This window comes from Podarcis pityusensis, assembly GCF_964106645.2.
Source record: "Podarcis pityusensis genome assembly, chromosome: 7".
Classification (NCBI taxonomy): Eukaryota; Metazoa; Chordata; class Lepidosauria; order Squamata; family Lacertidae; genus Podarcis; species Podarcis pityusensis.
This window is the reverse complement of record NC_138031.1, coordinates 63,592,571-63,619,130: the sequence shown is the minus strand read 5'-3', so window position 1 is coordinate 63,619,130 and position 26,560 is coordinate 63,592,571. Positions and strand designations below refer to the sequence as shown.

The 26,560-nt window shown below is 41.7% G+C and overlaps 1 protein-coding gene across 1 annotated transcript in view; it reads right to left on the bottom strand.

Moving 5' to 3' along the window:
- The window catches only part of LOC308481833 (uncharacterized protein), a gene marked incomplete at its 5' end in the record, with an annotated part of 142,920 nt that overhangs the window by 21,589 nt on the left and 94,771 nt on the right, over nt 1-26,560 (bottom strand). Inside the window, 4 exons of the mRNA XM_081014538.1 lie at nt 11,868-12,027; nt 14,961-15,124; nt 19,664-19,916; nt 21,329-21,547. Of these exons, the coding sequence (XP_080870664.1) occupies nt 11,868-12,027; nt 14,961-15,124; nt 19,664-19,916; nt 21,329-21,547 (796 nt within the window). The remainder of the gene's footprint in view (nt 1-11,867; nt 12,028-14,960; nt 15,125-19,663; nt 19,917-21,328; nt 21,548-26,560) is intronic.

Sequence of the window (26,560 nt, the reverse complement as noted above, 5' to 3'; positions counted from 1 at the left end):
ACACCACACTCTTTCAGGTAGCAACTTTTCAGAAAGCCTGTAGGAATCGTACCTTTGGAACTCCCTCCCATTACAGATCAAATAAGTTCCATCTAGATTGCCTTTTTGACAACTATTGAGTACCTTCTTTTTCATCAAGCCTTTAGCGAGATTTTTTAATCTCAAATTTATCTGAATTGCATTTGAACATTTGTGTGTGTATCACTTTGAGATTTACAGGATGTGATTCATTAATGGAAATAAATAACAAGTGGTTCTAGTACCAGCTGTCTTTCAAAGAACGTGGTGGAATTCTTAAGACCCACGATATGCTTCTCTTTGGGTCTTTGATCGAATTTAAGAGATTCTGGTTGTTCTGTTACCAACTCAGGTTCTGAAAAGGCAGGCAAGGCATGATTCCAAGCATTCTTTATGATAGATTGGCATGTGCAGAAACACATATGCATTAGCTATCTTTATATAAGGATTCCAAAGTGTTTAAAACATTGGTAAAACAAATAGGAACAAAATATCCTAAGGGGTTTAATAATTGTTCATTGGTGGTTTTGTCACACAGAAAGGAAACAATGTAATATATGAAATTATAATAGTCCATGATGTAATACTTGAACCATTGACCTAATGGACCCTGGACTGGCTTTTCAGTTGCAAGAACAATCAATTCCAAAAGTTGCATCTATTAAAAGTGGGAGACTAGCTATTTTTATACTTAGATTCTAAAGTTCCAGCAATATTTTGTTTAAAACAGAAAATATCCTGAGGGATTTCCCTGTTTACTGGAGATTAGTACAGAAAGGAGAGAAAATAATATACGGAATTATAATATTACATGATCCCTAAGCAAGTTTACTTGGAAGTAAGTCTCACCATGTTCAGTGGTATTATTCCCATGTAGATATGCACAGGGTTGCAGCCTTAAAGAAGAACATTATTAGAGCTAAGAAAGTTATTATTGACTATGAGCACAATTACTGAGGAGCATTTTTTCTTCTTCAATGGGGCTTGCCTAGGAGGTGTCCCTGCCAGGCTGAGCCTCCATGTATACAGTGGTACCTCAGTTTAAGAACAGACCTGTTTACGAAGAATTCGGTTTACAAACTCCGCAAAACCGGAAGTAGTGTCCAAGTTTGTAAACTTTACCTCAGTCTAAGAATGGAATCCGAACGGTGGAAGGGCACTGGCAGTGGGAGGCCTCATTAGGGAAAGTGCACCTTGGTTTAAGAACAGTTTCGGTTTAAGAACAGACTTCCAGAATGGATTAAGTTGGTAAACCGAGGTACCACTGTATATGTCAAACCAACAGAAGTCTGCTTGGGGAGGGATTTGCTTGCTTTCCTCAAATGCAAAACCATCACGCAATCTGAAGTGTTGAAATGTTAGCATTGTCAGAAAACTAATTATCATATTTTCACTTGCACACTTCAGACCTGCTTGCTAATTAATCTCTGTGGACAGGATGCCTATGAATCAAATATTAATGTAAGTAAGATGATATTGGATGAAATGTGTTCAGTGCCCCACCCTGAGAGCAGATGCAATGGATTGTTTTCTAAAGCCTTGACAACAAGCAGCAAAACCCTGATTTTCATTGAGCTATTTCTTCCAAGCATCTGATGGCAGGCACACCTGAAAAAATTGTGACTAAAGAAGAATTGTGAGTAAATGTTTTTCAATGCAGATTTTCAAAGTTTGCCCATGATCACAAGTGGTCTTCATACAAGACCAGAAACCCATTTATTTATTTCTAGACCACCATTCAACCAACGGTTCTCAAGGTGGCTAAACAGTTCAGAAAAGCTATTAGGATAGCAGTGCTGAAATCCACAATAATTAACACTAACAACTCAAGCTCACAAAGGCTAGACATAAATATAAAAGGGGTATGTTTTTCCAAAAGTGTGCCTAAACTAATTTGAGCAGCCTTGCTGTAATTCTTTTGAGCAGAATCAAGACATGTGTAGTTTATTTTGAGTGGGCTCCCTACTTCACTTCCACTTGTGCAACCCTTCGCTTCCACTGACCTTTATATCCCATCCCATCCCATTCCCAACGGGGGGGGGGGGGGAATGTGTCTTAGAGCTTATGATGGAGAAGCAAGCAGGCATCTCTCCTTCCCATTCAATATTCTGGAAAGTGAAGAAGATGCTATTAGTGTGGTGATGCTGGCAACATCTTTTACCACTAGGGATCATAGTGATTCTTCTACTTCATCCCCACTCCATAAATCCCAGTAGGAAAATATGCTGGCAGAATCGTCCTGCTGGTACAGCTATCTTAACTTTCAAAGCACATGAAAGGCTGGATTCACTCTCAGGTCAAGCTGTTGGGTGCTTGCACACCCACAGCCTAAACATATGTGTTTTCCTTTCTTAAACAAGGAAGGAAAAAGAAAAAGAAAAAGAAAAAGAAAAAGAGCATGCTATCCAACACTATGGGAGAAGGGAATTCCATCATTCTGGAGCTCACACACTAAAAGGCCTGTTCATTTTTTAAATCAACCTAAAATGATCTTTTTCTTTCACTTCTTTATTCTTTCTTTGTTCTTTTTTTTCTTTCCCCCTGATAGCTTATCTTTCATTTCACTGCTTTATTGTAAACAGCATTTTATAGAGGTATAAATAACTGTAAATATGAAAAGAGACAAAACTTTCTCTAATTGTTTTTCCTTGGTTAGATGTATTTTCTCTTTCTTTTGTATTTTCTTTTGCTGTGAATATGTATGTTTTTTTAATTTGTACTTAATAAAATTATTTAAAAAATAATGATAATAATAAATCAACCTAAAGTCAGTAAGCACTGAAATTCAGAGCAGGACTTTATTAGCACATCTTAAAGCCTGGGAAGAACAGTAGCTCATCGTGAAGAAGATACTCAAAATCAAAATCATGACCTATGAGAACTGGTGCCTGGATGCAGTGGTGGACTGGTTGAGGTCCAATAAACTGTGTTTTAATCCTGGGGAGATCGAGGCTCTTTGAGTAGGTGGTTGTTCGCATGTTTGGGAAATTGGCAAGTCACCTGTTCTGGTTGCACTCCCTTTGAAGCAGCAAGGGCATAGTTTGGGGGCACTCCTGGATACTTTATCAATAGGGGCCCAAATGTCCTCTATGGCCAGGAGTGCCTTTTACCAGCTTTGTCTGGTTTGCCAACTATGACCATTCCTAGACAGGGATAGCCTGACTGTAGTCCAAGGCTGGCCCACTCATGAGTCAAGGTGAGACAACTGCTTCAGGCACCAGGAGCCACAACGGCAGCAGATTCTGATGTCAATCTTTATTGCTCCCTTATGCCTGATGCAGAACTTCACTCATTCCTTCTTCTTTGGCATGGAGGGGGTGCCATTTTGTGGTTCACCTCAGGTGCTAAAATGTCTTGGGCCAGCCCTGCTGTAGTGCTGTAGTCCATGCATTGGTTACCTTGAGGCTAGATATCTGTAACACACTCTATGTGGAGCTGCCCTTTGGCTTGGTTTGGAAGCTCCAGCTGGTGCAGAATGCTGAAACCAGATTGCCAATGGGAGTTTCTGATCAAGAATATGAGACACCAAAACAGCTGCACTGGCGGCCCATCTGCTACCAAGCCAGGTTCAAGGGTCCTGTATTGATTTACAAAGCCCTGAACAACTTAGCTCTGGGATACCTCAGGGATCGCCTGAACCCTTATATTCCAGCATGAAGGGGGCATGATCAAAACCTTTAGTATGTCGTGTTTCTATGCATGTCATCTTCCTCAGGTTTCCTTCTGTCATACATATCTAATTCAACTTTGAGAAATGGAATGGAATGAGTAGCCACTGGGTACAAGTCACACCTCATGCAGCCCAAATAGGTGAATCATCCTGTGTGTCAGGGACTGGACTGAAGAGGAATGGTGGAGGCCGCCACCCCCTCCTCCTGAACCTTCCTAAGAAGAGGAGGACAGTATAATTACAACGGTGGTTTGCAGAAGGTCATGACTCTGAGACAGAAAAAGGACAAAGCTGGGAGATAATGGAAAGAGAGGAGGGGGAAGCAGCAGAGCCAGAACTGCTGGCTGACACGTTATCATTAGAAAGCATTCCAGACCCCTCCCTTCTTCTAGGACCAGTGAGAGAGCAGAAAGCAAACAGACAAAGGGCCTTACGCAGCCAAGTGGTGGAGGAGATTACTCAGAGCAACGCCATTACTGCAATGGAGAGGCACTTTCCAAAGCCTCTATCTGTGAATATTGAATAAAGGACTTGGTAAGAACTCTTCTTGTTATCGACTTCCTACTGTAGGAGTGTCAGGGAACTGACATCGGAGCTAGAGGCGGAGGGAAGGCTCTCAAATGATGCTGGAGAAGGGCCCAGCAGGGAGAGAGGCAGCTCCGCAGATGGGGAAGCAAATCAGCGCAACACCAGGGATAAAGGGGGGCAGATGGGGGAATCGGCGAGAGGGCTCCAGGACTCTTCACCGGACACCAGAGGGGAGAGCACGGGTCCTCCGCTACCCACGCCCTCCCTGCGCAGAAGACAAGACTTCCACGCAGAGAGAGTAGGAGGAGACTGGGTGTCAAACAACTTTTATGTTGGAAAAGATTTAAGAAACGCCCACTGACGGATTCTGCTAGCGACTGAGGCAGCCACAAAGTGAAGGGCTGCCCAGACTGAAAGGTTTAACAAGGCAACAAAGCCAGGAGAGGCGGCAACTTACGCACGAGCAACCCATACTCATTACAAGGAGGGATCGGATTCCCTGAAGCCTGTCACTGAGTAGTTTACTGGCATGCTGTTCCTGTTGTAACTTTGCACTAATGTTTTCTTTCATACCTATTCATCCTTCAGTAGCATATATTGCCCCCTTCCCATTTTTCTCTAAATCCATGTCCCACCAGGGCCCTATCCTTTTATCACCTTGATCTGAGTATGCATCTGCACCCCATTTCGCAAAGTCCTGCAGCACCAGGCCTCACCTTCTAATCCAGAAATGGGGGAGGGGACCAATTTAGCATATAATTGTTGACCAGTAGATGCAATCAATGGGTCTCCCCTTCTTTGGGCTTGGCTGCCTTTGGCATCAGCACTGGCAATGGCTAAATGTTTTCCCAGGTATGCTTGCTGCCTCCACCACTGGAACAAATCTTTCATTTGCCCAACAGACAGGCAGGCCCTGATCAAAAGCTATTAGCTCATGTCAACAGAACGTCCCATTAATTACTGCAGAGGAGAGAGAAAATGACAGAAGAGTGCGTTTCTCCTTTGCCACCACTCAAAGTGCTCTGGTGAAACAGTTTGCATATATGCCTAAGTATTGTGGAAATTAACACCTCCCTTCCAGGTATGGGAATCAGAAGGCTGACAAGACGACAATTAATTAGGTTCTTCTGCATCACTGCTTCTACATAATTAATGTGCTCATTATGGATTTTCAAGTATCTTTTTTTTTTTCAAGGATCACCAGCAAATTTTAGAAACCTAAATGTTCCTGACATTTTCATAGTTTTCCTTAAATTTAAATGAATGGCAAGCAATGAAAATATCTCCATCGACATCAAGTTCACAATTTTTTTCCCCCTAAACAAAACCCCGTTCTGTTTCACCATGACATTTCATTTTGCCAGAGTTTGTAGTGTGGAACGGCTGCGCATTGTATTGGATATCATGTGGCAAAGTGAAGGATGCTGTGAGCAGCTCCTGAGAGCTGTTGCTTGCTGACACACACACACACACACACACACACACTCATATTTATTTTTCTTCCACTGACATACTACCATGCAATCATCTGATCTGGGTATGCAGGAATCAATGGCTTGGAGTATTTTATATACCCATTTTTAAGCCATGTTTTATTCTGTTCCCTTCCTTATTATTCATAAAATAGGAAATCATGCCACCAACATAGGACTGTGCAGAGTCAAACAGCAGCTGCATTCTGCAAGACTGTTTCCATTAGGTTACTGGTGGGCAACATTCATTCTTCATTATGATAATTGATTAAAGTAGTCCTTTGTGTGTGCACATCTGTTAAAATGTTTTTTAAACTTCCTAACATGTTTTATGGGCAAATGAATCTTGTTTTTTGTCCAGCCTGCATTTAATTTTCTTCTCCTAATCTCTATTTTCCCTTATACACAGATGTAAAAAAAAGGAGAAGTGTTTGTAGATTTTGAACCAAGAATTTAATGGCAGAGATCTTTGCCACACCGGTCTAGTTAATTCCAGGTGCCACTCAAAGCTACTCTCCCACCTCTTAAAGATATTCACTTTTTCTGATTACTGGGCCACAGGGAAATGAAAGCTAATATTAGTGGCTGATTGTTTATAATCATGGTTTTCATTTTCTTTTCCTCGCCCCCCCCCCCTTTCCTTACTTTTAAGGGGTGAGTGTCACTGTTTATATAGCAAAGATGGCAGCATGCTTGAGGGAACTCAAAGGGCAAACCCTTCTCTACACTGTGCCCGGCACCATGCTGGTGTGTGACTTTCGTTGCTTTGCTTGGATCAAACTGCCTTTGCCCCACGCCTATGTCCCATGATTGAAAAGGGAAACCATCTAGTTCAGCTTGAGGAGATTTCACCCCTCCCATACACAAGAATCTCCTGATCATCTCCTGATGGTCTCTGCTGACTCTCCAGAGAGAAGGAGGCGTGTCCTGCCTATCTACTTATTCTGCCCAGCAACATATCTGTGTGTGAGAGAGAGAGAGAGTCAGTCAGTCAGTGTATCGGAGAGAGTGAGAGTGTTGGAGATCCTAGAGATAAGATTGCTGCTAAGAGCAGCTGCAGACTCTCAGTGTAGCATTGATTTATGCTTAGAATATTCAGCTCTGTATATAGCTTTGTATCATAGTTGTAGTTATAGAATAAAAGGAAGATATTCTACAGAGCTGCTCTCCGAGTGGTTTATACTCTGCAAGACTCTGCAAAACTCTGCTGCGCAACGACTGTATTATTGAGACAGTGAATCCGGTGCTCTCAGCTCTAAGCTGTGAGTCCACAGCACTGTGACCTGTTCCTGTGGGAAAAGGAGGTCTCTGGCGGTGCTACCCAGCTCGCCTAGCCCAGTCGGGGTTGAGGTGCAAGAGTCCAGTTGGTGCACTGGCTCTAGGGCGATGCTGACACAGCTAACAAGAAAATCATATGGTTTTTCTATAAGGTTGCATATTCAGCAAATACATTTCCTACACTGCTGCAAAAATTAAATGAAAATAACCAAATGATTTATTTTTTTAAAAAGGGTAATATTTTTTGCTGTACATTATTTTTGCATAGCTTTAATTTTTGATTCTAAATTATTTGTAATACTTTATTCAGTTGTGATGGCATTCCTTTTCTAATTTCTTTTTGCAAAGTGGTGAAATCCATAAATAAAGATTGACTGCACTTGGCAAAGCATTGCATTCTTTATTTTTAGGGTTTCGGTTTTTCTCTGCAAATATCACGGATAGGAGCCTGGTGTGCTCTCTCTCTCCCTCCCTCCCTCCCTCCCTCCCTCCCTCTCTTAAACAAAAGCTGGAGTGCACCATTGGCAGCAAAAGAGAAAAAAATGCAATAGAAAAATTAGTACCCTGTCTGGATACTTGCATGGAACATGCCCAACATAGATTTGGAGGACCCATTTATTAAGTTCTCCAAATCCTTGAAAAGCCATATTGAATTTATTGGACTTGATTATCACAAGGATATCTCTTGCAACTGAATGATGGAAGGCAACATTAGATCCTTTCCAATGCAAGGATTTTGCCCTTAACTATTAACAGGTAATTAATGCATTATGGAGGAGGAATAAATAGGTGGCAATTAAATAACATATATTAATGACTTATTTATTAACATATTAACAAGTTGGCCTGAGAGTAATAAATGCAAATTAGTGTAAAGTGCCAAAAATTGTGTCGATAATAGGCCCCCAAGTAATTTTGTGTGTTCAAGCTAATTACAAATATATTTTCTTTTCAAAAAAATTACTGCCGGCTAATTTTTTATGGTTTGCTATAATATCATTTTAGAATTAGAAAATTAGCCCTAGTCTCATGAATCAGTCTCATTTCCAGGAGCAATTGTCCTGTTAACTTTGAGGAGGCAACGTTCAAGCCATATCGTTCAAGGATCTCAAAGAAACTGAGTTGGAAATTCTGCATACATGAAGAGCTTATGCTTTGAATTGAGGCACTGATATTTTCAGGTTCATCTCATTGTTTTCATTGGACAAAGTTACTCCCAAGAAAATTATATGATAAGACTTACTAGGAACTCCATGGAAACAAATGAGATTCAGTTCCAACAAAAGTGCTTAGGATCCAGCCGCATGCTCTTGCCTGACTTCCCTTCAGCCAAGGTGCAACTGCATATGAGAATGGAGACGGGGAGAAGTCAAGATGGCAGCAAGGTTTGGCATGGTGCAAACATGCCAGCAGGAGCACTGGATTGACGCCACCAGTGCATTTGCAGCACCCTGACTGCACCACTGCCTCAGTCCTTCCCTTCTCTGTCCAAGTATGCAGCAGTGGCAGTCCAAATGTTGCTGGACTTCAACACTTATCAGCCCCAGCCAACTTTGCCAGTATTTTGGGATAATGGGATGCTTTTGAATTATGGTGCTGAAGGAGATTCTTGAGAGTCCCATGGACTGCAAGAAGATCAAACCTATCCATTCTGAAGGAAATCAGCCCTGAGTGCTCACTGGAAGGACAGATCCTGAAACTGAGGCTCCAATACTTTGGCCACCTCATGAGAAGAGAAGACTCCCCGGAAAAGACCCTGATGTTTGGAAAGATGGAGGGCACAAGGAGAAGGGGACGACAGAGGACGAGATGGTTGGACAGTGTTCTCGAAGCTACAAACATGAGTTTGACCAAACTGCAGGAGGCAGTGGAAGACAGGAGTGCCTGGCATGCTCTGGTCCATGGGGTCACGAAGAGTCGGACATGACTAAACAACTAAACAACAAAAACATTAAGAGGGTCACAGCTTCCCCATCACTGTTCAAGGTGTCGATACCTGTAACAGCCTTGGGAACTGGTAGACAACCTAGCTACTTTTCATGTGACATGAAGATGTATGAATGGGGAATTAAATGCCACGGTTCAGGCATGCTGACAAATGAAGGTCATATATGTTTAGGGTTACTCCATGATATGCATCACAGTGAGACTGCAATCCTACAGACACTTACCTGGGACTAAGTTCCATTGAATCAGTGGGACTTACATCTGAGTAGGCATGAGGACAATTACAGTGTAAATGAATTTGGTCTCGAACTGAAATCCCATTCGATATTCACCTCATTCACCAACAATTAGAACACAAATACATTTGTAGACATGCAATCTATGTACTTCAAAATATTATTATCCCATTGTTGCTAATGAAGGTCCTAAGGCACACATTGATTAAATGTATACATTTCCATGTGGGAATAATTAGATCAATGATATAAAATTCATTGTCCCATTATTTAATTGCAAGGGTGAATCATGAATACAACTTCTAAAATTTGGTTTAATGAAAAACACTTCATCCTGACCTAATCATATCAACCTTATGCTATCTAATTAAGGATGTAAAAAACATTAGAGTTGCAAAATATGACTTCCAGTTCCAGCTGCTAGCTGCCCATTTATTAATATATATTCTCTTAAAAATTAAAAAAAACCCTTTTGATAAATACTTAATGATGGGAATGTGACAACATTTGCATGTTGGCAAATTACTTTAATAGAGTGATTCTTGACTACAGAAAGTGACCTTTTTTCCTATTTAATGGATGGCTAAAAATACTTTTGAAAATTATGGTATGGCTGTCTTTCTGCCAATGACAAATTGCTTGTCTGAACAATGTAAAAATTATGAAATAGAAAAGCCTTAAATTCTCATTATACTGTAAATGTATCCTCGACTGCTGCATTTATCAGTTTAATAAAAGGAAATTAAGCATATTTTAAAGTATGCCGTTACAAGGCAATTTTTTTAAATCTAGAGAATAAAAATCAGAAGCAAGCAGATAAGGATAAGAAATAATCCAATGTAAATAGATTCGTCCTTCAGACTAGAGAAGGTTCCAGAGCTGTGCTCTGTTCTGGGGAAAGTTCATCTGAGATGGATTTTCTAACAGAATTTCTTTCAAATTTCCATCTTGGTTGTGAGTCCTGGAAGTCATGATGCCTTCTTTGCAGGCATTTGGATTGTGACAAGGTAAGTTTGCCCATCACTAATATATACCACTCACAGAACTATCATTACATACAAAGCAGAAATAAGGTTTCATATGATTGGTTTAATAAGAGAAGATGGTTCTTATTGGGGATTTTGTTGCCCTTCAGATGACAGATGCTGAACTGTAGCTAATGCTGGTCCTACTCAGAGTAGATCCATTGAAATTAATGAACATCCATAGTTGGGTGCAACCCAGTGGTTGTATTGTGATCTAAACTGAAGTTGGCTGACTGGGCTTGAATTTCCTGGCTTCATTTTGCTCCTCTCTTAAAAATATGGACATCCTTGAAATCTCCTGTAATCTCCTAGATCTTTCCTAGAAAGCTCTTATGGTGAACTGAGTGCATACTGAGTTTATTCTGAAAGAGGTTAAAGTCCTTTGTCAGGCAAATATGTGGGGAAAGCATTTCCTAAAGATAAAATTCCCCCTGAAGGTAGAAAGTTTGAAAACTACCACAATCTCCTGTTACATACCAAGTGCTAAATACTGACAAATGCTGATTTCTACAAATGTTGATGGTCAGATATTAAACATTTAAACCAGATATCAATGGACTTCAAATTCCAAATACTAAAATATTCGCCGAATATTTGAGCATTGGGAGAGCATCCAGAGAATATTAAGCACCCAAATTCACAAAGGAGAATTTCAGGCACTAATGACTTCACAAACGGCTAAGTGTACAGTATCTGCTTGTTCAATTGACACATTCACCTTTTTATTATGTTTTCCAGGGTCAAAACTCTCATTGAGAAAGAAACTGGAAAATAATTAGAACAGCACCAGATGTTTATAGCAGTGACAAGTGAGGCCATATATTTATACAAACTGCTGATCTTTCTCAGTTAAAGCTTTACAGACTTTGCATCCTTTTAGCTGCAGTGCTATTTTATTAGACAGAATCCCCACATTTACTAGTTTTTCACTCCTACTGCCTCCATATTAACCAGCCAAATAATGGAAATGCCACTGTCCCACCTAACCCACCAACAAATTTCTGGGCTGGTCTACATGTTTGGGGGATTTCCTGAAAACTGAAACCTTTCGCAGGTTCACTTAACTACTTTAACATTGTGGCCCAGTGCATCTCCGATAAAAGTCCAACTGAGGTGAGTTAGACTTACTACCAGGTAAGTGTGTGTTGATCTATAGTAAGTGGACTATGAAGTGGCCTCCTTGAGCAATTTTCCTCTCCCATGTCCTGATTCCTGATAAATGCCTTTAGGTGATTCTCCCTGACCAGATCTCAGAGTCAGTTCAGTGGTTAGCTTGTCCTCATCATGCCTTTTAATGCCGTTGGTCTTAATACTGGATATTTCACTGACTAATTTATAAACCCAGTTTCTGAACTTTCAGGATATACTACTGTATTTATGCAAATCTAATATGCCATCAAATCTAATGTGCACTTCAACTTTCAAAACCTTGAAACCAAAAAAGTATTTGCTGGCACCATCAAATCTAATGTGCATCCTAATTTTTGCGATGTAGTTTGGCCAAGAAAGATGTGCATTACATTCGAGTAAATACGGTATGTGGATCGGGTCAGTTCATACCAGAATTAACAAATGAATTCCTCAAACATCCCTATATCATTCAAAGATGAATCAACTTTTAATGAAAAAAGAAGTTAAAGATACCCCTGAACCAACATGCTGCAAAGCTCTGATGGTATATTATTCTACTCACTTTTCGTTTTTCACCATTGATTCCTCTCCACTGTTCTGCCTTTTTCACAATGTAGCTCAACTCTTGGTTGGAGATTTCCAAGTCAAATGGAACAAATAAAGTTGCCTCATCACTCTGAATCCTTTTGAATATATCCATTAACCAGCCTTCATTGTGCATCCTGAAATGCAGAAAAAAGAACCCTTCATTACTGTAAAAGTTATACTGCTAAAATCTAGACAAATAAAAAAGAAAATAAGGAAGCAATATCACAATGAAGTATTATAGTTTAAACAGGTACGCTGAAGTCGGAACCACATCAAACAAAAGAAGATAAATACCTAGCTCCAATATTATTATTTTTCTCATTCCTTTTATTTAAATTCAATTTTTAAAAAATGTATGACCAACAAAACCACTCATGAAGCTTATGATGGTGATGAGTCCTGTCTGTCTCTGGCAAGGACTGGGATGATAACTCACAAAATCTCCCAGGGAGCCTTTTTAGTTGTGGCTCCCAGATTGGTGAATGCTCTCCCCAGTGGGTTCTGCCTGATGCCATCTTTAGCTAAAGCCTATCATCTCTGTGAAATGAATCACGTCAAAATTATGCAAATGCCAAATTTGAAAAATTTTGTTATTTTTCTAGTTGTAAGGAGAGTCAATAAGTCATGCAGCGAACTGGATCCCCATTCCCTGATAACTGGAGTGGGGAAACCTGACTAAAGTTCCTAAGTCAGGCAGATATATGTATTCATTCATTCATTCAATCACTCACATCATTATGGTTGGAAGCAGAAATGTTGAACCCTTTTCATTAGGTTGAACCATATCTGCATATGTCTTTCATTGTCCTCCATTTGATCCTTGATATTCTAATTGATTTGCAACTAACCTTTGTCAAGGTTAGCTAGACCTGTAGAGGAACTAAACTCTTGGAAGGATCTTGGCTTTGTTCTAATTATCTTACGGCACAATTTTGTATATAGATACTTGGATGTAATTTCCATTGAGTTCAATGGAACTTTCTCCTGAGGAACTATACATAGGATTGCAGCCTTAATTATCAGCTTCATTCTAGCCTGTGGGAGGCAAATCTGGTAAATAATCAACAGAAGTAGTTTTGACGGATCAGTTCCACAGTTGGTTATTTGCCATCCAAAACAGGTAAAGTTTGCAAGTCCTGAGTTAATTTCATGTATAAAAAGCATTTCAGTGAGATTTGTGTTGAAGTGTAAATGGGTAAAAGATGCAAAGTTGATGCATACAAAAATGTCTATGTGCACATTAAGCCTAAATATCTTAATGTGCAACAAGATACTTCCGTAGCCACTCAGAAATGCATTTATCAATAGACATTTCTGTGCACAATAAAACAAAAGTGTTTCTTTTTAAAAATCCAGGTATAATTATATTGTGTGCTTTGTATCTTCCACGGAGCGAAATGCTTGGGAAAGCTTCTGTAATGTAACCAGTTTTGTCATGCATGCTTTGGTTTATTATTTTGTTATGAAGAATTTTAAAAGATGCATTGTCCCAATGAAGTACCTCTTTCCCTTTATTGTAAAACATTATGCAAAGATTGATCCAGAAGGGAAAGAATCTTTGATGATCCCACACCTGTTCCCCAGACAATGAAGATGTTCATAATATTCTCATAAAAATCTGCCTTACAAATGTTTTAATTTAAATTAATTTTCCTGAGTAATAAACGACAGCAGCTAAAACTTATGAAGCCATTCGAAACTATTAAGTCAATGATTAAGAAGGCATTAACATCTCAAAAACTAATTAACTAGACTACCAGTACATTGGACTTGTGTACAGCTTGCAGGAATGTAGAAGATTTGAATTCCCTTTGCAGGGTTTTAAATTGCATATTCCCTCCGCCCGCCCCGCTTGATGCAATGGTGCTTCTGATAATATACAGACAGAAATGATTTACTTGTGTGCAAACTATCCATCTCTAGCAATCTAATTTGCCAGTCTGAAAAAGCATATATCCATATTGTTTAGCTACAACACACATTTGTGTTGATATCTGTGCAAGGGTTCCACTCTTGATTCTCCCCATCCTACTTCTACTTTCAATGAAGAGAAAGAGAGAGAAACATTCATGTAATGTTAAACCATGCACAGTTCCACACCCACCTTAAAAAAGGAAGTTCAGGTCAATGGGAACCTAATAGAGTGGATTAGCATTCTAAAGACAACTTAGGACTGTTATTTATGAGCAAAATCTAGGCACCAAATCACTTGCCGCAAGCTTTGGCGAACAGGCCTTACTCATCAATTGCACTGATATTATGCCCGTTGGTTTACAACTGGATCACGGTTGATTCGCTACCTGGGCTCTGTTTGCATTTCATGCATACAAATGGACAAAGGGTTGTATCCAGTTGAGTCATACACAGAGAAGATCCCCTGAAATCAGTGGATGCAACTAGTCAGTTGATTTCAGTGAGTCTACTCTGAATGTGACTTAGCAGGTACAACCCAGTTCTGTGTCCAGCAGTCTATAAATCCAACCTACCCCCATGCACCGAGGTGGAGGAGAGGTGGATTGGGAAGAGCTAGTGCAGAGTTTCCCCTTCTGTCTACTAAATGTGCAGACAGGTGGAAGTGCTGCTAGCAGGATCATGAAATGTGGCATTCTGGAATTGGGTAGAGGTCTACTGGATATTGAATTAGTCCCCGTACCATTGCATGATGTCAGTGGGCCTGACTGCTACCCCAGTTCCAAGCTGGTTCAGCAATTATCCTGGCCCCCACCTTCTGCCCCAGCTGGCTGATGGCTGGGGTTTGGATAGTCCCCAAAAAGTATTAGTCCACAACATGTTTCACAGCCCTCCTCCAGGCCATCAGTAGCCTGAAATGGGGCAGGAGGGAAAAGCACATTGTGGTTGTTATTCTTACTCACTCCAGGTAAATAGCTGTTTACAGGCCTGAATTTGATCTTAAAGCAAGTTTAAGAAGCTCTCTCTCTCTCGGTACATTTGCTACACCAAATCCGGCATCTTGTGGCCTTTTGTTTGATGAAATCATGGCAGGCCATTTGGGTACAGAGGGAAGAATCTTACATTTTGAAATAGTGAAAAAGGAAGGAGAGCTTACCTCATTAAATACAGGTACAGGGATGTAGATGAAATGAGAAACAGCATTGTGTAAAGCAGTAGGGTAATCAATATGCCCAGAATGCCAGATTCTTCTATTCTTAAAAAAAGCCAGTACATCTTCGCACAGTCAGCTATGGGTTTGCCTGGAGCATAGTGAAGACGCTGAGAAACACACACACACAGAGAGAGAGAGAGAGAGAGAGAGAGAGAGAGAGAGAGAGAGAGAGCGCATAGTAAGAAGGTCAGTCAATCAATCAATCAACCAACCAACCAACCAATGGTAATGGTGGTGTTATCATTTCTACTTCATTGTGCATGGTGGTTCACAGGGATAGTTAAAGTTTGACAGCAACCACTAAAGCGACATAACACTGTGGTAGGTGGTTTCTCTCACCTGTTGCTGGAGGAGTTGTCCATATTTAGGACTGGGAAGTTGTGCAATTGCTATGAGCTCGACCACTCAGTGTTTCAATGGTCTGACTTGAAAAGAAACTATATTCTGTCTGAAAACCAATACAATGGCCCAAAGGCCAAAACAACCCCATCTCAACCCTGTGGGCCACTTTACAGACCATGAAAAGAAGGGCCCTTTCAGTGATTTTCAGTGTGGTCAGGCAGTGACCCCCCACCAGCCGTCTTTTAGCCTCGTTTTGCTGGCATGTGCCATTCCACTGTCCCTGAATACCCCCAGAATGACACGCCGATGTGATGTAGCATCGCTGCATGGCACTCAGGAGGGGAAATGTCAATACCAGCCAAATGGAGGCCAAAGGAGTTGCAGTGACTGCAGGAGTGGCTTGCAGGTGTGTCCAGGTGCATGGGCAGGAGTACACAGTTGGCTCCAGAAGTGCACCCTGAGCTTGCGCCTCCCCCTCCCTGTAAGAAGCAGTGACACCCTTGCTGGGAGGCTGTTACTGCAGCTCCACCCCACCTGGGGAGAGACACTCCTGGGAGAGTGTCACAAATCACACTACAAACATACAAAAATGGGGGGGGGAGCAATTTCACCCTCTCTTTAACCACTGCAAATACAGTCATACCTCTTGTTATATTTGCTTCAGGTTGAATCTTTTCAGGTTGCATCCCGCGGTGACCCGGAAGTAAAGGAATGGGTTACTTCCGGGTTTCACCGCTTGCGCATGCACTGATGCTCAGAATGATGTCACGCGCATGCACAGACACGGCGAATCATGACCCGCGCACGCACAGATGCGCAAACGCGGGTTGCGTTCTGCTCATGAAGTGAACAGGGCTCCGGAACAGATCCCGTTCGCATCCAGAGGTACCACTGTATTGATTTGAGAACTTTTGCCCCACTCCTCCTAAAAAGCCAGTTCAGATTCTGTCAGGCTCAGCCTCTGAATCACTGGATTCTATCTTAGGTGTATTCCTGACCTGCCAAGTTTTGCCTTGGCCCTGTTTGGAGGGCCTGCATTTTCAAAACCAATCATTCTCTTTATTTTATTATTTCTGGGCCACCCTTGATTTTACATAACAGTCCCAGAATGCTTTCCAACATAATCTATAAAACAGAATATACAGAATAAAGCCAAGCAATATTATATAATCACATTGGCGCCTAATTATTTATGGAGGAAACAGAACCTCAGATATTTGCACTTTCTGCTTCATACTGTTTATTATCACATGTCATTGCTTTTCTTTGTTTTGTTTTTTAAGTGCACTGTCAAGTGATCTGTACTTTCCCCTTTAATAATATTTTTTTAAAAATGAAAGTGAGTCAACATGGGTCCCTATTTTCCAGGGCTATCAATCTGTCAACTTTCATAAGCGCTAAGTCCACTTAGAATTTTTAAAAAAGATATTAGATCATTAAAATAACTCATGTCACATTACCACAACATAACATTTTAAAATGCTTGATCTAAAATAAATTGATTGGCAAGTAAATCTGAAATAGCAGCTGAATGAATGCCAACGGCGGGAAGCAAAATTGCAAGTACAAATATGGAAAACACATGTAAGGGATTCGGTTTCATTCTGAAATGGGATATGCCCCTTTTGCGTGGCATTCAGTCAAATGCGTTCCTTGTGCGGGTAGTTTTGGTGGAAAATACTGGAAACTTTCAGCGCAGAGCTCGATGTATTTTTCAGAACTTCTCTTATCAAAGTCAAATTAGAAGTGGTCACAGACATTCAATGCTCAGATCTGTTTCTCCCTGAACTTGCTGCAGAGGATGGCAATTTATCCAAATTCATCTCATCATTTTCTTTAACCAGAAACAGGGGCTCTGATGTACTGCTAAGTGTTTAATGCATGTTCGAGCAAATACAATATCTATAGGGCGAAACCTGGCCTGTTGACATCAACAGCAATTTGAAAAGATGCGGCCCAGTATTTCCCCATTAATTTGGCAAAGAATGTTTTGGGGTTTTTTGATGGCGCTTGTTACCAACATGTGTAAGTCTTAGCAGTTCAAGAATCTGCTAGCTAAACCTGATTCCCAGGGTATAGGATGCTGCTGCTCTGTCCTGACAGCCTGGTTTAAGATGCACATTGCTAAGGCTCTACCACAGACCTCAGGCAGTTAGTGGAGGGAGGGAACTGGCAAGCTGAGCTGAGAGTCCTGGGGGAAATCTGACCACCCCAAAAAAAGAAGTTAAAACAAATTTTTGTTTCTGATTCCTTGCCTATCCTGAAAGCACTATTCATACATTACCTGCATGCAGAATACACCCAGTTTCAAGTTGGAGCAGGGCTGCGCTCACATCCCACCCCTGACCCCAAACTACTGTGCTAGTTCTGCCCTTTGAGTAGCTGCTGGTGCGTGCAAACTCCTTTGTGCCAGCCGATATTCAAAAATAGCCATGGTTAGATGTTCCAATCATGTGCCAAAGAAGAAGCCAGCCTCCACCTGCCTGCCTTCTTACTTAAAACTAGACTAGGGGGTGAGACTACAAGTCAGCTTCCTCCTTCTTAGTCTCAGGGTTGCCCTTTTAAAACTGAGCAGGGAGGAGGAGGATGGGGACCAAACTAGAATTAGCTGCCTCCGCCTACCGTTGGTCTCCTTGCCTTCCACCATACCGATCCCGAAAGGGCACCAGTGCCTAGGGCAACAATGGTTGTGCATGTGAAAAGAGCAGCCTTGATGCAGCTTGAAACTGTCAGTGCTTTGCACATGAATAATGTGTGAATTAGGGCTAAAACCATCCAAGCTTAGTCCATTCCACTCGCCAATTCTCTTCCTCCTGAAAGCATTGGAAAGGGCTACTTTTGCTTCAGTTCACAGATTGCCTTGGGAGCGCCTCCTTTTTGCATAATAATAATAATAATAATTTTTATTTATACCCCACCCTCCCCAGCCAAGGCTGGGCTCAGGGTGGCTAACAAGCAATAATAAAAACAAGTTGAATGAATACAACTTAAAAACAAGATTAAAATATTGAAACATTAAAATATTAAAATGCAGCCTCATCACAGGAGGAGAAAGGAAAAAAGAAAAAAGAAAGAGGGGGAGGGAATCAAATTGGCTCCAAGCCAAAGGCCAGGTGGAACAACTCTGTCTTACAGGCCTTGCGGAAAGAAATCAGATCCTGCAGGGCCCTGGTCTCATGAGGCAGAGCGTTCCACCAGGCCGGAGCCAGTGTCGAAAAGACCCTGGCTCTGGTTGAAGCTAATCTAACTTCCTTAGGGCCTGGGACCACTAGGGTGTTGCTATTGATGGACCTTGTGGGTCTCCGTGGGGCATACCGGGAGAGGCGGTCCCGTAGGTACGAGGGTCCTAGGCCATGAAGGGCTTTAAAGGTCAAAACCAGCACATTAAATCTGACCCTGTACTCCACCGGGAGCCAGTGCAGCTGGAAAAGCACTGGATGAATATGCTCCCAGGGCAGAGACCCCGTGAGGAGCATCGCTGCAGCATTCTGTACCCGCTGGAGTTTCTGGGACAGCTTCAAGGGCAGCCCCACGTAGAGCGAATTACAGTAGTCAAGCCTGGAGGTGACCGTTGCATGGATCACTGTGGTCAGGTTGGAGCAGGAAAGGTAAGAGACCAAAGGTAAGGAGCAGATGCACCCACAGCCTCATGCAATTAGTGCCCACTTGTATGCTCCTTCTCCCTTAAAAGAGAGGGGAGAAATAGCACAACCGGGCTCTCCATACAACCATCCAGTGGCATTGTGCATAGAACCTTACTTCCCCACTTGCAAAAAGGCAGTACCAATATAATGCCTGAAAAAGTTGTAGACATGAATGAGAGCAAAGGTTTGGCATCACAACTGTCAAAGTTTTTATTAAAAACAAAAACCCCCACATTTTTTCTACACATTTTATGCCATGCAGCTATTGCTTTGGGGGAGGGGGTTGGGAGACAGAAGTTATACTACATTATTTTTAGTTCATTTCTTTAAAAATATTCCTTAGCTTTCCTGTGATATTGCCGTCATCTCTAAGGTTGCTGCAATCGTCGGAGCATTTCACTTTAAAAAAAATTTTAAATCTATGTTTTTGGCTTTAGTTTTATTTATTGGGGAGCAGTGGGGAGAAGGGAGATCATGTGTCTTACCATCAAAACTGTGATTAATAACATAAAATTTTCTAATTTTTTATTTTTTGGGGGAAAAGAAGACGACTTTTGTATGCTGTCGCCAGGGGTGGAATTTCATATCATTTGATGAGTCATTGAAGAAAACAAACTTTTACATCAAGGACTCATATCAAAGTTATTTTAAGTGACTTACCCCCAGGAAGGCATCCACTACAAACACTGCCAAAGGGTCTAGCATTGTCCACAGTCCCCAAGCAATGATCAGCTTTGACAAGTAAGAAGGGAATGAGCCAAACAACAGCTGACAGCCCCATCTCATCAGAACCATAAGAAGCATCACTGTGTTCAAGGTCAAAGGTCCCACCACAATCATGGCCAACTCTTCACTAGTGCGTACCAAAGAGTTCTGGTAGCACAAATCCACTGTATGAGGATAGAACTGGAATCTAGAAATAAAAGAGGGAGCAGAGGGTTCGAGAGACAGGTAGGTTATCCTACTTGATGGGTATACATCACTTACACAATTATTCATGTTGTGCATTTTAATAAGAAAGCAGCCGAAAGATGTATCTCATTGTGCCTCTCCAGTGATGAAAGGTTGCTTTGATCCAGCAGAGTGGAAGGGGAATGTGATTTCTCCCTCTGCAGGCCTCTTATCTGCTTATGAGGGCTGGGGAAGCTTCAGAATGACATTGAAAGTGACACAGGAGAATGGGAATGTTGCAGAAATCACATCTCTGTGTTTTCACTCCATGCATCCTCAGGAACAAAGAACCTCCTATAGGTGGAGGAACACCGATACAACTCTGGATTTGTTATGCAATCATAACTGAACAGAATTTGGGTGGGGGTTTTTTAACACACACACATGCCTCTTAAGGCACACTCAGAAAAAATGTCCTGGAAATCAGTGGGGGCCATGTAGGTATCTAGTGCTCTTTCAGAAGGCACGTCTTTCACCCCTCTCTTAGCAGAGTGAGTAAATTTATCTCCCAAGCCTTGACATGAAGACATTCTGATCTATGGGAGCTGTGGTCCTATTGTTCTGTTTTGAGCAGTGATATGTTGTGACCCTGCAAGGCAAGGTTTCAGTGGAAACCCTGGACAGCTCCATGCAAGTCTTAGGCTGCAGAGTTGAAATACTGCTTCAGCAGCAGTCATAGTCAAACTGAACTTTAAGTAGGAGCTGCAGCTTTTATCTCAGTAGTCAGATTCATCTTCCATGAAAGGAACTAAAGGGACCCAGCTACTTTAGCAGTCATTGATTCTGGCATAGTGGGGGAGACTGTGGTTCCACTAGCTCTTCTAAGATGGAGTCAGAGGACTTCCTCAGGCTGGAGAGGTACTAGTACTTTTGCTTGTACACCTAGGGCTGGACCAGAAGGCAATTCCCATTCTTATTCCAAATACCTGGTCTCATCCCCTTAATTAGGAGAGTCTGGCCCCAAGGTCATGACACTTACCAAAAGTCATGACCAAAGGGAGAAAAAATCCAGAACTGTGAAAGATATCAAAACATCAAGTATAGGATTTGCTGCCTGAATGTGTGTTTCAGAACAGACCATAAGGGGTTGGTTTTAAGCTCTTTGCCTATTGGCTAGTCTTCCTTTCAGTAGCATGGGAAGAAGACAGAGACTGAATGAGATACCTATAAGATATATCTGCTGTCAGCTTTCACAGATAGTCCACACCACCATTCCAATCTTCACAATTAACCAAATGAATGAGAAGTAAGTAAGTAAGTGGCTGGTTGTCTATAGACCCAAAGGTGATGCAAACATTATTGTGCTTCTTTTTTTGTGACATTATGTAGCATAGTGCTATGTTTTCCAAAACGTAACTTCATTTCCATACTTACTTTGTGACAGGAACTGAAATAGCATGAAGTAAGACCCACTGGCTGAAATAATGAAGATACAGTCGGGCAAACCAGAGCAAAACTACTAGCAGCATAATAGACCACAGATCCCAGGAATACCAGTGTCCCCTTCCAAGTTCAGAAATGATGGCATATACACCAAAGTAGAGGTGCTTTGTGATGCTTGTGGACACTCTGGTTTCAACCGCAGGATGGCAGCTGCAATGGCAGAGATAGGAAAGACAATGCAATGAACATAGTCAAACACAATGGACTCTTACCATAAATATGAATGTGCACATTGTTTGTCAATGCCTTATATACTTTGTATCAGTGCTGGATTAAACCCTGTGGAGGTCCCTAGGCAGTCGAAATCTTGGAAGTGGGTGAGGTGGGCTTGTGCACGCACTCTAGTGAGATAACACTGAACTAAGAAAGCTTAATTGTAATTTTCTTTCAGTATCAAATCATTATTATTTTGATCTGTTGTTGTGGAGCCCCTACATGGCATGGGGCCCATAGGCCAGTGCCAACTCTGCCTATTTGACAACCCAACACTCCTTTGTATTTGAAGTAGTCTGCTCAATTGTATTTAGGGCACAGAACAGAACAAGGAGTTGCTAATTACAGAAAGAGAGGTGTCAAGGGTCTCGCCTACATGGAAGGTAAACTCTACATCTGAGATGCCCTTTGCCTGTTCTTAGGCGACTGACAAAAGAGGCTGCCAAGGATAACCAAACCATCAAGGCCTGAAAATGCATTGTGTGACACTTAGCAGTATGCAGAAGGACAGAAGGAAACCATCAAGAGGAAGAGGAACTGGTATGATGAGGCTATGCTGCTCACCTGACCTCCATCTGACTGCAATGCTGCTGTAGACTGGGACAGAGAAGGAGAAGGAGAGGTGGCAGCAAGGTTGCATGGGGCAAGTGTGCTGAAAGAGCCAATCTGGTGTTCCTGTTGATGCACTTGCATCATGCTGACCTCACTGCCACTTTGCCCATACAGCTTGTTCTTTCGTGGTGTGCAGCAGCAATGCAGATGGAGGGAGATCAGGAGAGCCATGCTGCTTGCTGTTGAAGAGGGGAGCTGGAGGCCCCATCAATGCATATAGAGCTTCATGCCTACAAAACTAACATTCAAAATTATAATTAATGGTAGTAATAAAATAAATGAATGAGGATTTCACCAATGCAAGCCAGTTATAAAAGGGCACTTATAAAAAGCAGTCGATAGAAGATTGTTCATCATAAAACGAGAGATAACATTGGGAAGCTTTGGCTAGTCAGCTGTTGTTTGATCTTTTAAAGGTTTTAAGTGGCACTCTCACAACAAAATTTGCCGTTGGTTAAAAATTAAGCCACCACAGTTTTAAAACCCCGAAACAAATTAATTAATGCTGATAATGATGCAAAAGCACACATACAAAAAAAAACCTTTTGGAAGAGTTCAGGATCTCTTTAATTACATAGCTTATTTGTTCTCTGTATTAGCAACAAGGCCCATTTCAGAAGGGAATAATTGTGCCAGCGCTATTGTATAGATTTTTGTTTCACAATCAATGAGTTAAGTGTTTAATGGTTCTATGATGCTCATTGGCCCATTTTTATATATAAACCAGCCTGAGAGCTGCTCTGAAACTGGCTGTCATAGGAGAGAGAAAGCAGAAAGGAAGTTGCACTGTGCAATCATTTACTGCTCAATGTGGTGTGATCTGCCCTTTAGTTAATTACTCTGCTTCTTCAAAGCAAAGAAAAAAGGCAGGCGCACAGATGCAAGCTTGGCATTATGTCTGCAAGAAACTGGAAAATCTTTGCTGATTCAAAGCTGAAAAGACAGTCGCTTCTTTGACCTTTGGAAACTTCTAACTGTTGTGCATATCTCCATTGATTAAAATGACTAAGCAGCTCAGGCTGCCAAGGAGGATGTCAACACACTTGTAGCATTATTTTTATATTGGTGCTGTACTTTGAACATTCAAAAAGCCTAAAGGTCTTGCTATTGAAGCATGTGGGGATTGCTGCTGCTGCTGCTGTTACTGTTTTTAAAAGTATCCTATGAAGACACGCAATAACCAGTGCTTTCTGCACACTGATCCCTATTTATTTAACCCAATTTCTTGACATGCACAAATCTTTCTCTCTAAAAAGAAGGAACAATGGTGTGCTCTGTCCCTTCTGACTTTGTAACAGAGGGCTTCTCACGTATCACAGGGGTGAATACTGCCAACGCAAGCTTGGAAAATGAGCACCACTCCCATCAAGTAGCCGAGCTATGGCTGACCTGAGAGAGCATCACCAGTGCATGCTGGCTGGTCAGGAGAGGAACTGATCCTGCACCACCACTGGATGGGCCAGAGAACAGCAGCTGTCAGATGTTAGAGGAAGGAGGTGGGTGAGTTAAAGGGAAGCACCAGATGCAGGGAGAGGAGACCTCTAAGTGCACATAGAAGTAGCCCAGACTCATCCTCTTGATAATGGGGTCACTGCTGTTTACCTGGATGAAGCAAGGTGGTAACAGGTATAGGTGTAGGTGGCCATTGTGGCTGGGGTGCCTTTGCATGGCTTAGGCTGCTGTGGGTACTTTGTCCATCCCTTGATATGTCATATCTGCCACAGCATGCCTTAGTTGCATGTAAAAGGTAAAGGTGAAGGATACCTGGATGGGTAAGTCTAGTCAAAGGCGACTATGGGGTTGCTACGCTCATCTCACTTTCAGGCCAAGGGAGCTGGTGTTTGTCCGCAGACAGCTTTCTGGGTCATGTGGCCAGCATGACTAAACCACTTCTGGTGCAACAGAACAATGTGATGAAAGCCAGAGCTCATGGAAACGCCGTTTACCTTCCTGCCACAGTGGTACCTATTTATCTACTTGCACTTTGACGTGCTTTCGAACTGCTAGGTTGGCAGGAGCTGGGACAGAGCAACGGGAGCTCACTCTGTTGCAGGGATTTGAACCACCAACCTTCCGATCGGCAAGCCCAAGAGGCTCAGTGGTTTAGACCACAGCACCACCCGCGTCCCTCTTTGCTGTAATGTATTGTGTATGGAATTGTCTTTGAGAAGTGTTGGGAAACTGCATTTGATCCAGAGCACTGTGGTTAGACTCCTGAACTGCTGCTGGGTATCAGGAATGCATGATTCCTTAGTTGCCCAAGGCAGATTGCTGATTATGACCTAGAGACTGCTATGACATGGACTATGCCCAATTTCTTAAAAAGGCTTACATCTGTTGACTTGAAGAATGCTGAAGGATTTGACCCTAAAGATGCCCTGTTAGAATGCAAATCAAGCTGAGCTGAAAAACAGAAGAGTCAAGCCACCAAATAATGCTTCAAGTGCAAATGGACTGGGGGGGGGGGGACATTGCCTGTAAAACTGATATCACGGAGCACAATATATACCGAATCCCAATGAGTTCCAGAGTGCATTTTCTCAATTTATGAGTATATATCTCCCCCCCCACCCCGCCCTAAATGCTAGGCATGTAAACTCAGCATGGAATCTAAAACTCAAGCTGTGTTATTTCTAGCTCATATTTCATCAACTCTGTTAAAGATCCTGAAGGAGAAATTCTGCCCTCAGTTACACTTGGACAACTCAATTATCTTAAAGTAGAATTATACAGGAACAACTGAGAACATGGTGGGGGAGGGATGCTTGCACCTGTGGACCTAAAATGGAGATTTTTTATTTATTTTTTGTAGCTGAAACATCTCCAAGGTGCAATGGCAGGCAACAACTACCAGACTTTTAGAAGACATCCGAAGGCAGCCCTGTTTAGGGAAGCTTTTAATGTTTGATGTAACATAGTATTTTAATATTCTTTTGGAAGCCGCCCAGAGTGGCTGGGGAAACCCAGCCAGATGGGCGGGGTATAAATAATAAATTATTATTATTATTATTATTATTATTATATGATGCTAGCTCTTCTTTACCCACCTTTTCTAAAATGAAAGACTGGAGAAGCTAGAAGTTTATTGATGTCCATGAAACATACATGAGATAATAGTGATGGCTGACAACTCTCTTGATTTTCATAGAACAGTGATGAAATCAGTCATAGACTGAATTAAAAGCCATTGTTCATGAATTTTTGGGCGGAAGTGCAAATTAGGTAGGTTCTCATTAAAATGCAAACTGAACCAATTTTCTTTCCCTTCCCTAGAGAACAAGTGATTTTCTGTCTTAGCAGGCAGGCCTGTACAGGTGGAAAGGGCAGTTTTCAGCACCCAGCAGTCCGTCAGCATACCCTCCCAGGGAGTTCCCTCAAAAAGCAATAAAAATGCAAGTAAAAAAATAATAAAAACAAGTCAGGTAAAGCATAATTGAAAACAATAAAACAGGCAGTAGAAACCAATTGCAACACGTTTTCAAATCAGCTTATGGACTGATCTGAAGGCCTGTCTAAATAAAAATATATTTCCCTACCAACTTTGGAGAAAACCTTCTACTATATATTTCAGAAAGTGCTTTTTCCATTTTTGATAGATTCAGCTGCCTCTTAAGATATTGTTGCCAAAATTAGCACAAGGGTTTCTGCGGTGGGAGTGTTTGAATCATGGGTGCCATTTTGAATAAAGATGGCAGACCAAAATGTGACTTTGGCATGACTTTTGGCACACCAGGTCCAATGTGTTCTGATCTGGAAGCCACTGAAGATATTGTTACACCATTTGGAAGGCCTTCACTAAATTTGGCATCATGGGGCCAGCCTGCTCCAATTTGGATGGCCCTGAAGACACCGTTGCCGAATTTGGTGTGATGAGTCGCAACTGCACCAACCTGAACGCCTCTTGAAATATTGCCACCCGACTCAGCATGAGGTGAAGGTGACTGTCTTCTTTGATGTTTTGGTGTTGAGTGTCATTTTGAATAAAGATGGCAGACTGAAACATTTGCACCCATGTTTGAATGCTGTAGGATGCAGTGAACCATGTATCAATGTGCGTATGTGTGTGCACGCACACAGCACAAAAACTCACCAGCTATAGAATCCATTTAAAATTCTCTCCTTTTTTGTTTCTTTGAATTCTCTTTAAGACTGAGTCCACCAGATATTGGATGCAAGAAGGTTGGATGCAACGCACTTAAGTGGCCAGATGGTTTTGACCTTGATCAGGAAACACCTCTAATGGTAAACATATTATTTAGGGAATTAAAGTAGTACCGAGTACTAGGAAAGAGGCTTGTAGATGCAACAAAGCAATAAACACATTTCCAATTTAAGGCA